Below are 13,932 nucleotides of genomic sequence, written 5' to 3'. Positions count from 1 at the left end.
AATCAGATTAAAATATCAAGCTTGGGAAATGACACAACTGAGGTCATGTATAAAGTCCTTAGCCATTTTTTGTATTATGAAGCAATGTAAGCTCCGGAGAATCCTTCCCTATTATATGAGCTAACCACCCAGGCTAATAATTATTTAATTTTTTTTCATTTTTGTTTTTAGTCCTTTTTTAGGAGTATCGGATGTTTAGGATGTTTTTAGGAGTATAATTTTTGTTTTTAGTCCTTACCTCCTCAACCCCTTTTTAACATTCCAACACTAATAATCCAACACTAACCTGTATTTCTAAAAAAAAATAGAAATCTTTAAAATATCAAAACAAAATATTTCAATTTGACTAGTTAAAACTTAACAGATTTATTGTCATATCGTCAACTGTTTGACGGTTGCACAAAGTTTACAAAATAATAGAGTAAAAAATGTATAAATAAGAGCCTAGAGCAATAAATAATGAATAATAAACAATAAAAGAAAAAAAAAGACTTAAAAACAGTGGACGAGATAAAAAGGGTTGAAATCAAGAATGTACGCAGGAGTCTATTTTGGCAGAGGAGGATCCAAACTAAAAAACAATAAAAATAAACGAATGACATGAACTATCTAAGAATATATGGCCTTCCCACCTCTTAATGCTTCTTATTTTATATGCTACTTTCCTCTTTACCTCTCCTTTTTATCATCATTGCTCATACAAACATTTATTCATCATCCGTTTTTAAATTTTGGGGGAATTTTAGAGATAGTCTTATTTTTTGTTAGCGATCCTTTCATTTCTGCTCAAACTCCCTGTGTACTTTGTACACATTTGGTTTCCTTGAACAATAAGATTTTTGGAGATGGTTTGGCCAAAAGGTCCCTCTTACATACATTCTTGATCGATATTACCTTTCTAATTTTTTTTTTCATAAATGAGATTTACCTTTCTATATTTTTGCTCCCTTGCCCAGACTGTAACTAGAAGCTTTCCACCAACTTTTACTATCCTCGCCAACTCTTTTAAGGCTTGAATCCGCCTTTCTCTTGTTGCCAAGTGGTGAACTACAGCAATGCATATTGCAGCATCAAACGATTCGTCTCGAAATGGAAGCGATAAAGCATCCGAAACTAGCACCTAAAAGGTGCATATGAACTAGCAAATTTTCTCCAGTACTTAGAAACTTATCATAGCCAGAAAAGCTTTGGAAGCTGATAGGAGCGGAAACTAAAGCTTTGCGAAAAACAATTAACACCATCTATCACTAGACAAAAAAAACACAAAGTTAGTTATAAAAACCTGTATAAAAATGTGAATTAGATAAGTTTTTCATGTCTGTTTTCAACTTTTTTTTACACTAGGCCACTTTCCAAGTTCATATAACTCATAATAAGCATGTTTGAACTTGTACTGTCGTGTTCGGTATCTCTGCGTTGTCCTTTGTATAACTGAGGGACGTTTGGAGGGGGAGGAGACGAGCTCGGGTCTGAGGCCCGAAAAATCCCTAAAATTTCTTGGGTTTCTGGGCACTTTGTATTCAAATTAGAAAATATTCTTCTTACTATTGCCCCTCATGAGAAAATTATTACTGCCCCCCCCCCAAAAAAAAAATACTGTGTACGTGCATGGTACTTCTAGTTTTCAATTCACATTATACAAACACAAAAACGCCTACTTTTCCTTTCTTATAAGTTTCCTCTTCTCTATGTCATAGTCATTTTCCGTTTATGTTTTTTTTTTAGAAATATGCTGAAAACGGTGGCATAGCAAAGGGGGAAAGAGAATGGCTCTTCCCGAGTGCAGCCTATGAAGGGGCGCCAAACTAATTCTTTTCGAATGAATTCATATCAAACCACCAAGCTAGGTTTTTCGATTGAATTTATATTAAACAAATATAAAAACGTCTACTTTCCTCTCTTATAAGTTTCCTCTTTTCTATGTCATAGTCATTTTTCTTTTTTTTTTCTCTTAGAAATGTGCTGAAAACAGTGGCATAGCTAAGAGTGAAAGGGGATGGCTTTTATCGGACACAGCCTGTGAGGGGGTACAAAACTAAGTTTTTTTTCAACCGAGTTCATATTAAACGAACATAAAAACGCTTAATTTCCTCTCTTATAAGTTTCCTCTTCTCTATGTCGCAGTCATTTTTCATTTGCGTTTTTTCTTAGAAATGTGCTGAACGCAATGGCATACCTGGGGGAAAGGGGACAGCTCTTTCCAGGCGCAGCCTATGAGGGGGCACCAAACTGAGTTTTTTCACCAATACTACGATCTTCTGATGTCTTCTTTGGGGGAAGAAGCTCAAAACCAACATCGTCCCCGGCCACTGAAAACCCAAGCTACACCTCTGGCTGAAATTCTTTTTAAATGAAACTGTTGAAGAGGAGCACATATTTCTGAGAAGCATATTTGCGTCTCAGAAATATGTGCTGCATTGTGCTGCAATATGTGCTGCATTATCAGAAATATTTGAAATACCAAATACTGGTAAACCCACAGAGCGAATATAGTTAATAAGTTTTTTTTTTTTTTTTTTTTTTTTTTTTTTTTTTTGCTATCGCTTAAAATTCACAACAGATTACCCAGAAATTTTAAACGAAACATAAAGACACAGGCTGAAAACTTGCAATAGTGACAAAAGAAGAGACTTTTCGTTTTATGGAGAAATTAAATAAAAAAACAAGTTTTTTAGCTGAAAGTAAGGAGCGACATTAAAACTTAAAACAAAAAGAAATTATTCCTTATATGAAAGGGGCTGTCCCCTCCTCAACGCCTCGCTCTTTACGCTAGAGTTTTTTATTGTTTTAAAAATGAAGTTTTGAGACGAAGTCAAACTTCAGCGCAAAGAGCGAGGCGTTGAGGAGGGGAAATCCCCTTTCATATACGGAATAATTTCTGTTCATTTTAAGTTTTTATGTCGCTCCTTATTTGCAGCTAAAAAAACTTGTTTTTTTATCTAATTTCTGAACATTTTTGAATTAATGCAGCTTTGATTTTGGCTCACTGTACATGAATAATTAAACCGAAATTTGCATATTAATTTTACTTTTTTTTGGCTAAATGGCTTTCTTGAAATTTTGTTCTGACGTAACTAGGGGTTTGCTCCCTAGTCAATACCTCGCTCTTTTCGCTAAAGTTCAAATTTTGTTCCAATTCTTTAAGAATGTCCCCTTAATCACAAAGGCCGTTAATTAGAATAAATAGCTCTGATGAAAGTACAAAAAAAAATTTGCGTAAAGAGCGAGGTATTGACTAAGGGGCGAACCCTATCATATGCGTAATAATTTCTGTTCGGTTTAAATTTTGATGTTGTTCCTTACTTTCTGTTGAAAAAATCGTTTTTTTTTTATTTAATTTCTGATCGTTTTTTAAATAATACTGGGAAATCCGGCGCCCCCTTCATAGCAATGTCTCCTCTCCCATGAAAACTTCCTCCATGGAAAGATCCATCCATGTAACCCTCGACCCCCCTCCAACTACCAGAAAAAGTTCCCCCTGAAAACTTCTGTATACTTTCCAATAACCAATACTATATGTAAACATTGGGCAAACTTCATAACTTGCAGCCCTTCCCCCAAGGACTGTGGGGGATTAAGTCATCCTCAAAGACATAGTTATCATGTTCTTCGACCATGCTGAACAAAGTAGCTATCTCAAAATTTTGATCAGGTGACTTTGCTAAAAAATGAGTGTGGGAGGGGGCCTAGTTGTCCTCCATTTTTTTGGCACTTAATAAGGGAACTAGAACTTTTAATTTTCGTTTAAATGAGCTTTCCTGCGATATTCTAGGACCACTGGTTCGATACGATCACCCCTGGGTAAAAAAACAAAAACAAAAACAAACAAATAAACACGCATCCGTGATCTTTCTTCTGGCAAAAAATGCAAAATTCAAAATTTTTGCAGATAGGTATAGTAGGGTTCTCTGATACGCTGAATCAGATGGTGTGATTTTCATTAAAGTTCTATGACTTTTAAGGGGTGTTTCTCCCTTTTTTTGAAAACACGACAAATCTTCTCAGGCGCTTAACTTTTATGGGGTAAGACTAAAGTTAATGAACCTGACGTACTGGAAATCGGCATTAAAATATAAATCTAGTGATGTATCTATTAGTATCAAAACTTCGTTTTTTAGAATTTCGGTTACTATTGAGCCAGATCGCTCCTTACTTACTGTTTGTTACCACAAACTGTTAGAAAAAGGTAAATACAAACGAGTCTGCACAATCTAGGGGCCACTTTAACATGATCAGTCAATAATGAAATAATTGAAACAATACTACTACCTACCACTAATCATAACTTACTGCAGCACTATGCCGCCTGAGGCCAACACAGTAGGGCAAACTCCTCCTAAATATTTTAAAGCTGCTTCCCCTGCCCACATCCTCCCAGGAAGTTCTAATGTTCATTAAAGTCTTTCTTATAGCTTCTTCCACCCGTATTCGAGAACGATCTACTTTTGTTTGGCCTCAGATAGATGGCCAAAAAGCATATTCTTATTTTTTGGCCGCAGATAGATGACCAAAAAGCTTATTCTTTTCGTTTGGCCGCAGATAGATGGCCAAAAATCACATTCTTTTCGTTTGGTCGTACATAAATGGCCAAAAAGCACATTCTTTTCGTTTGGCTGGAAATAGATGGCCAAAAAGCAGATTCTTTTCGTTTGGTCGCAGATAGATGGCCAAAAAACACATTCTTTTCGTTTTGCCGCAGATAAATGGCCAAAAAGCACATTCTTTTCGTTTGGCCACAGATAGATTGCCAAAAAGCATATTTTTTCATTTGATCGCAGATAGATGGCCAAAAAGCACATTCTTTTCGTTTGGCCACAGATAGATTGACAAAAAGCACATTTTTTTATGTGCAAAAAGCACATCCTTCAACCTTAAAATTTTTCTGAACAATTGCTAACCTTTCTTTTATTACAGTTCTAGGAAGTGGAATCGAACCGCGTTTTTTTCTTACAGCTTTTATTTAATATAGGGTCACTCAAACGATTGCCTAAACTTTCCTTGGACAATTCCTTTGTAAATAAATTAACAAATAGTTCCAAGTCCTTTGATGCACCTACTTTTTAGAGCCATTCTTGACCACTGCCCTCAAGCCCGAATCCAGGGGCAAGGATATTTGCCCGGTTTGAACCCCCACCCTCTTTAATTTGTTCCGACTCATAAAAATGTAACAAAATGCATACAAACAAATTTTTTATACGCTTTTATTTTTTGTTGTAGCCTCCCCCCCAAAAAAAAACCAACAAAGTAATAGCTCCCCCCCAAAAAAAAAACAACAAAAATCGATGCATCCTTGATAATAGCAAAGTTGCACAATGGCAATCTCAAAATTCCATCAGATATAATTCGTCACTTGGGTATCAAAATGTCGTATCTCCATAACTGTAAATTTTCACAAGAGCAAACAAAAAACCTCACAACTTTTTATTTCTCTCTGATAACTGTAAAAAACAAAATCAATAAGAATTCCAAATAGCGATAGGTCCTTTTATTAGACAGTGAAATGAAAATATAAAACAAAGACTCTAAATATTTCGATGACACAGTCGGTCACCATCCTCAGTAGAGTTACTAACTTATCAAAATTAAAACAAACTGCTTTTATAATAAACAAAATAATCACTTCCGGGTCAAAGCAAGTTACCGGTCCATTGACTTAAAAAGTTCACTAACTGTTCTTGAATTTTTTTAATTCCGTGTTTAGTAAAGGTGGTACAAGTGTATTCAGAATTGCATGTCAAAGCAGATTACTGGTCCATTGACTTAGTTCACTAACATGTTCTTGAACCTTGTAATACTATGTTGAATATTCTTCTAATTAAAAATGAAATAATGCTGAAATTACAGGTGCTAAATTTATCATTTTATTCTTCTAATAGCAAATGAAATGTTCCTGATTTTGAAGTTGGTCTGTCATCCCCATGTATAAGACGTTACTATTATTTTCCATGACCACACTGCCTTTTCTATGACGAAATCCATAAGAATTCCAAATAGGGATAGGTCCTTTTATTAGACAGTGAAATGAAAATATAAAACAAAGACTCTAAATGTTTTGATGACACAGTCGGTCATCATCATCAGTAGAGTTACTAACAAACTGCTTTTATACTAAACAAAATAATCACTTCCGGGTCAAAGCAAGTTACCGGTCCATTGACTTAAAAAGTTCACTAACTGTTCTTGAATTTTTTAATACTGCGTTGAGTAAAGGTGGTACAAGTTTCTTTGAAATTGCAGGTCAAAGCAGGTTACCGGTCCATTGACTTAAAAAGTTCACTAACTGTTCTTGAATCTTGTAATACTGCGTTGAATATTCTTCTAATTAAAAATGAAATAATGCTTATATTTTCATTTCACTGTCTAATAAAAGGACCTATCCCTATTTGGAATTCTGATTGATTTCGTCATAGAAAAGGCAGTGTGGTCATGGAAAATAATAGTAACGTTGTAAAAAACAAAACAAAAAAAAACAGATTGATATGCATTGATAAGATAAGATTTATTCTTCATTAAATACACAACAATATTACATGTTATTATTCCCCCAAAGGTTCATTGGCCTGTAAAGAAGGGGGAAGACAAATGAGTTACTTACTCAGAGATGAAAAACAAAAGAAAATTTAAAATAATCACTTACTCACAGACACAAGAGCAAAAGGAGAAGAAAAAAATATATAGATAAAATGAAAACTATAGAAAAAATAGAACAAATAAACTAAATTAATTAAGTAGATTAAATAGACTCCAAGAAAAATAAAAAAAAGAAAATAAAAAATAGATAAAAATAACTTCTACGAAGCCAAAGAATTTTTAACAATTTTTTTAAACGAACCGAATGAGTGGCACATATCGATCCAATTCAATTTCACACATCAATCCGTTTTTGTTTTACGGTTATCAGAAAGGAAATAAAAAGTTGTGACGTTTTTTATTTGCTCTTCTGAAAATTTAAATTAAGGAGATACGACCTTTTGATACACGGCTCATGATTTGTGGATAGGAGGTGGGGAGGGGGTTAGTGGCCCTCTGATCACTTTTAACTCATTAAAGAGTTTTAGAACTTTCAATTTTCAATCAAACGGGACTCCTTCAAAGTGTATACGATCACCCCTTTTTTAAAGTTTTAAAGAATTTTTTAAAGCTTGAATTTAGTTGTTCATAGTGTTTCATTCGAAGGAAGAGGAGTGGTTGTACACTAGAACCAAATACAGTTTACAAAACCAAGAACAATAGAACCAAATGCAGAATACGGTTTCGGTTCTGGAACCATGGGAATGAAACATAATCCTCATCCTTTTCAACCACACTCTTTCAACTTTGTAAATATTGAGCGACTTCAAAATCTTTTATAAACAAAACGGCAATTAAAATTGATCATTTATGCGATTGACGAGTATTTTCTATCGCTGCAATTTTTTCAGCTGAAGAAGTTAAGAAAGCTTCAAATCAATAAGAAAGTTCCCAGAATTATGCCGAGTAGGTTGATTTTTGATGTAGTTATGTGAACGAACGAACGGAGATTCTGTCAGCAGGAATTTCCATAGTTTTGTGCTGAATTGAGCTTTTTGAGCGTAATTGAACATATAAATGTTTCAATTAGCATAATGAATATTTTGAATTTAAGTAAAAGCTAGAATGAAAGCTTAAATAAAAATGGCCGGTCGTCTCTTATTTAATAGTTATTTGAGCTGGGGGGTGGGAATGGGATTAGGAGGAATATATTACACTTTATTGAGTTGTAGCTTGTAGAGGTATAACACTAATTTCGGCTTTTTTTTTCCCTAATTTATTGGAATTTAAGATTTATATAACTATTATAATAAACAATTTGTTTATTATGTGTTTATATTATATACATATATAATGTAAATTCTGTAACTCAGTTAAAATGAAAAATTAAATATTTTATTCAAATAATCTTAACACCATTTAATTCACCTATGGGGTTAACGTTCAATTCAGCTTTGGGGTTAGCCTTAGAGCGTTAATTTTAATAAAGATATGCCTTATTGTAGATTGCTTTGCAGATTTCTGTCGACTACAAGAATCATTTTGGAAGACAAATTGACTTGGTTTGCTTGAATAATAGACACTCTAATTTTAAATTCCTAGCATACTCTCGCTGTAACTAGGGCGTGTTTTATTTATAAATCTTACTTTTACTTAGTTTAAATTCTAAGAGTTTGGAAAGATTTGGGAAAGTTTAGAGAAAAATTACAAAATAGGAAGATAAGTTTACGCACTAACATTAGAATATGTATATAGGAGAAATCCTACTGCGGCTTCCTCATCGTGGTAGTCAGGTGGAAACGGCCGGAATTGCCTATCCCAATTCTTTCTAGGCCAAACCGCAGAGGGTGCCATCAGTGAGTGGAGACCTGCATGGTTAAATATATCTCCACGAAACGTCCAAATGCGATTCAATGTAAAGAGTCGAACCCATACTACGGCATCCCCGACAAGCGATGCGTTGAAGGTTTCATCGGCGCCTTCTCCTAAAAACTGGCAAGCTGAGATAGCACTTCGGAAATATAGAAAACCTCTCAGTCTAGGATGCTGGAACGTCTGCTCGATGAAATGCCTAACGACTCAGTCTTTTATCGCTGGGAATTACTGCGTTACAACATAGACATAATGTGCGTTTCAGAAACTTGAATCAACGGCATTGTGGAAGGCTCAGAGATTAGAACTCCTGAGGTCGACGCTTCTTTCTCCTTTTTCAACTCCGGATCTCATTGATGGATCTGCGTATTGTGGAGTGGGCATCGCATTAAGCCCCCTCGCAGTGAAGCCACTTCTAGAGTGGGAACCTATATCACATAGAGTAGCAAGAGCGCGATTCAAAGGCCACCTAATCAACATATCAGTTATTTTAGTTTATGCTACAGCCAGAGACGCACCGGAGAGCGAAGCAGGTCTTTTTTTTACCAAATTCTAACTTGTACGCTTAAGAAAGTCCCAAAACGAGACCTCATCTTTATTGGAGAAGACTTTAACGCCATAATTGGGGGAAAAGTATTCAATGCTGAGTCTGCCATTGACCACTTCGGTCTTGGGGCTAGATGTACCAGGGGATCAAGACTTTTTCATTTTCCCATGACGAATGATTTGGACCGATGCCTTATTCAAACACAAGCCCAGCCACAGAGCCACGTGGTATCCAAGAGATGATAGAGCGAAAATCCAGATTGATTACATCCTCATGTCCCGTTGTTGGAAGTCAGTGGCTACGAATAGTAGATCGTACATTGGAGCAGATACTGGCTCGAAACATGGGCTGGATCATCTTCTAGTCAAATTAGATCTAAAGTTTCGAATTGCAGCACGCCCCAAGAGCAATTATCCACAAAGATTTGACACCAATCACTTCGATGATCCTAATATACGACAGGCATTCTGCTTAGAGTTGTCTAACACCACTTTGAAGCTCTCCAAGCGTAAGCGAAGGACGAGCAAACTCAAAGTTTGGATAAGGAGTGGCTAACCATACGCAATACAATCCACGAGGCTGCAGAAGCTACGATAGGATACCGTAAAAGACTATCCAAAAAATGAATGTCAACACACATAATTCAGATGGCTGAGCACAAGCAACAGATAACGGACAGAAAATCGGAGTTGTTCAAACGCCTGAGAAGAGAATGTCACCAGTCGGCTAAGAATGATAAGAACCAGTACTGGGAGTAAATTGCTGAAGACATGGAAGCCGCTGCCTCTACATCTGACACCAGGAAGATGTATCAGCTCCTAAAATCAATCAGGAGTAAATCACATAAGCCTATTATTACATCCGTCGAAGATGAAAACAGCAAGTTACTCTCGAATAATACCGAAATAGTAAATCGCTGGAGGGAGCACTTTGAGAAACTACTTAACCAGCACCAACTCACCACAGTAATTGATGATAATCAGCGCTGCCCTAATCCAAGTCGTAGCCCTAATGACCTTCAGGAACCAAACTCACCCAGCAGTATTTACAATGACGTGGACATGGCTCCCCCAAGTTAAATGAAATCCAACAAGCAATCAATTGCCTTAAAACCAATAAAACCCCTGGTCCTGATGCTATTTCGGCTGAACTTTACAAGTATGGAGGGACAGCACTTGTCAGCAGGCTTCATAAACTAACCTGACGTATATGGGAAGAAGAGATGGTTCACCAGGATTGGGGTGACTCTATCATCCTTTCAGTCTTCAAAAAAATGGCTAAAGACAAAATGCAGCAATTATCGCGGGATTTCTCTCATCTGCATTGCCGCCAAAATATTTGCCATAGTGCAGCACAATCGTTTTCGTATCCAAAGTAACGTAAAGACAAGGCCGAATCAAGCGGAATTCCATACAGGCATGGGAACAATTGACCAACTATTCGTCTTATGACACACCCTTGAAAACCAGAAACCAACGGTGTCTCTATTCATAGATTTTATTACAGCTTTTAATTCTGTTCAAAGAAATGAAATTTGGAAGGCTATGACAAAGGATGGAATACCAGGCAAGATAGTCAGACTTATCCAAGCATACTACCAGCAAACACGAGCCCAAATTCAGGTCGGTGGAGAACTCTCCTCGATGTTCCAAATTGATTTTGGTGTCCGACAGGGAAGTATATTGTCTCCCGTCTTATTTAATTTCGACATCGACTGGATTATGACCAGAGTAATGACGACCTTTTCAGGTGTTGAAGTAAGTTCCTATTTTGTGATCACCGATCTGGACTACGCCAACGATATCTGCTTGTTAGCTGAATCTCGTTCAGAAGCCCAATCTATGCTATTGAAGATATCTGTAGAGTCCCTTCTAGTCGGCCTGAAAATAAGCTCCCCGAAGACAAAAGTCATTGCGTCTGGTATATCATCTCAAGATCCCCCAATTTTACTAGAACAGTTGCCCAAAGACGAGATACATGAATTCAAGCACCCAGGCTCTCTGGTAGACCTAATAGGAGGATACACTCAGAAATACAGTCAAGAATTGCTTAAGCAGCTGGAGTCTTCACCCTACTAAATCACTCCCTATGGAACCAGAAAATGTTCGTCTGAAGACAAGAACAAGGATTTACCAGGCCCTTGTTTTGTCTAACTATACGGCTGTGAGACATGGGCTCTGAAATCATCCGATATTCAAGCCCTCAACGCATTTGACCATTCATGTATAAGGAGAATCATTAGCATTAAACTCCGTGATCATGTCGGCAATGACGAACTCCGCGAAATCTGCCATTAACGTTCTGATTTGGTCACTATAATTAAACAAAGAAGACTCCGATGATTCGGTCATACACTTCGCCACCCACACCACACCTTTGTTGATAAAGCCTTCAGATGTACACCTCTTTCGGGACGGAAAAAGCGACATAGGGGACAAAAGAAAACGTGGCTCGCCTGTATCAAGGAATAAAAAAAAAACCTAGACAGAGAATAACAATAAACCTAGACAAAGAATAAAAATAAAAAAGAAAATAAGACCTTATATCAAATAAATGAAACTCCACCCTAGTAAATATTGAATAACAGTACACTTATGTCTACATTATATACGAACTCTCGACCCCGAAACGTGCTAACAGAGAATACCGGGTTGGAATCGCTACTTATCTATTTCAATCTTCGTTTGATTATATTCATATGTTTAAAAAATAGATCATTGCACGAGAAGTGAGCACAACTTGTGATCAGCTTGAAGAAGGGAATTTTAGACATACAAAAATATTCAATGCCCCCCCCCGCCTCGGGAAATGTATACCTTCCATACCCTGATTTGCAAAAAAAAACTTTTGTGTAACTTTCCTATTTTTTTTTTTATTTTTTTTATTTTTTTTATTTTTTATTTTTTTAACAAAGATACAAAGGCAAAGGTAATTTTCAAACTCTAGGTGTCAATTTATCCCATCCAATTTGCATCCCTGGCAAGTTTTAAGGTTTAAATTAAGGTTTTAAGGTTAATTTTAAGGTTTCTACCATAATGCTGCCAAGAACTGCTCAGATTTTCTGAATATTCTTAATCAAACAATGCTCAACGAGTAAGTTAATAATTCACAAATTTTTCGAATATTTTAAATTAAAAGTACTGGCGCTATTTCAAATGTTATGAAAATTTCCAGGAGGATTCTCCATAGAGGAGAATTTCCGCAGGGGTGGGGGAAATCTGTCCGCCAAGATTTTTCACTGAACAACACCCTTTTTGTTATTTTTTTAATAAAATGAAAAAACAACCCAAAGTGCAGTTTTTGGGTACCAAGTGTCACTTTGTGATTGTCTGATAAAGTCAAACTTATAAAGAGCAATTAAGTGTAAAAATAAGTTTATAAATGAGCCTGTAATTAGCTGTCAATGATGTCCATGTGTCCGGCCCAGCCTTTTCATTCCAAAAGTGTCATCCAAATTGCACTTTTATTGTATCATGTGGCACTTTATGACGGCCTTTTCGAGTTTAAAATATATAAAACGATAAGATATAAAAAATATCGTTTATGAGTCCTTAAACAGCTCGATGATATTCCAGTGCCTCAATAGCGACGAAGAAAAATAAAAGGACATATCACTGATGTCCATGAAAAAAGTGATTTTCTTGTTATTTAATAAGGGGGGTTGCAATTTTCCTGTAAAAGGCTTCAACAATGGTTAAAGGGTGTACTTTTTGATTTGCTAAGTCATTATTTTTAAATCACATGCAACTGGATGACGCGATGCACGGGGCTGTTGGGATAGTGCGTAAACTTTGCGAGATTTTGTCTCCTATGATGGGCGCGGGAGTTAAAGGAATTGGAAGGGGGATATGCACTTTAACATTAACGGTAAAGCTAGCAAAGAATCCGAACTAATTAAACTTACCATCACCCACCGGAATGTGCTCTAGTAGACTACTGTCGTCTGCACCAACTCATTATTGACACCCTTAGTAAAAGCTGCGTCCACTACTTCATTTATCTTTTTTAATGCGTGTGTATTATTTATTTATGTATTCTGTAATGTTTTTGAATTTACCCTATTAACCTATTTGCTAAATAGTAACTTTTCTTCGTTGTCGCTTGAAGAAAAATGTTCTTTTGAAGACTTGGAGAAGGAACAGGCTATATTTACTTTTTAACCACTCGGTATACCCCCCCCCCCTTACCCATCAGGTGGATGAATTCATGCTCATGTAGTCCCAGGATCGGGACAGCTGGGCTGGTATATATTAATAAGCGCGTCCGTAGGCTCAGCGATGTAAGATTGCCAAACTCACGGTTCCTTAACCAGTTCTGGAAAACCAGCTTTGTACAGCTCTCAACTTTGATGTGTTTTATAACGTTATTAAAAATAGAATTTGTATGAATTTTAATTGGTTATAAAAGGCTGATAAAACCAATAAAAGACAGAGCTCCTTGCTTTCTTTCTTTAGATGAGAACCAACGTCATAAAGCAAAGGAAAGGGGAATAATAAGAACAAGCTATTGAAAATGGATTTGATTCCCATCTACGTCTTCTTATAGTAACACAATAACAGAAAGTGAAGACAATCTTAACTGTGAAAGCAGCTCAATTTTTGACTAAATTAATTAAAACACGTGATCCAATTAATGGTCTAACCTCAGCGATGAAACCTCAGCTCATATTTGTGATGGCCTCTTTCAACAAAGAGACTTGATTTTCCCTTAGACTAAGGGGAGAAAATTTGGAACAGAATCATAAGAATTTTAGGACATCTTTAAAGCACATTTAGGCTTGTGTTTTTCACAAGTTTTTTAACAACCCTTTCCCCACAGGTGGTTTTAGAGCAAAGGGGTTGAGGGGGCACTTGCCCATCGGGTCACAAATTTTAGGGGCGAAAATTTAAAATAAGTAATCTAACGTTCGTAATCATTTTGTAGTTTTTAAAATTTTATCTACTTAAAATCACAGTTTATATAATTATCCAGTATGATCTTTCCCTATCTCACCCATTATAAAA

The 13,932-nt window shown here is 36.2% G+C and overlaps 1 protein-coding gene across 1 annotated transcript in view; it reads right to left on the bottom strand.

Moving 5' to 3' along the window:
* Positions 1-13,932, bottom strand: part of fid (class I SAM-dependent methyltransferase fire dancer) — a 118,235-nt gene that overhangs the window by 60,921 nt on the left and 43,382 nt on the right. The window contains exon 4 of the mRNA XM_089099241.1: positions 929-1,120. Coding sequence (XP_088955367.1) covers positions 929-1,120 — 192 coding nt within the window. The remainder of the gene's footprint in view (positions 1-928; positions 1,121-13,932) is intronic.

Source organism: Artemia sp. Qi Xiang Cuo, chromosome 13, assembly GCF_049724085.1.
Source record: "Artemia sp. Qi Xiang Cuo chromosome 13, ASM4972408v1, whole genome shotgun sequence".
Taxonomy (NCBI): Eukaryota; Metazoa; Arthropoda; class Branchiopoda; order Anostraca; family Artemiidae; genus Artemia; species Artemia sp. Qi Xiang Cuo.
The sequence above is the reverse complement of the archived record's forward strand: the minus strand, read 5'-3'. Positions and strand labels throughout refer to the sequence as shown.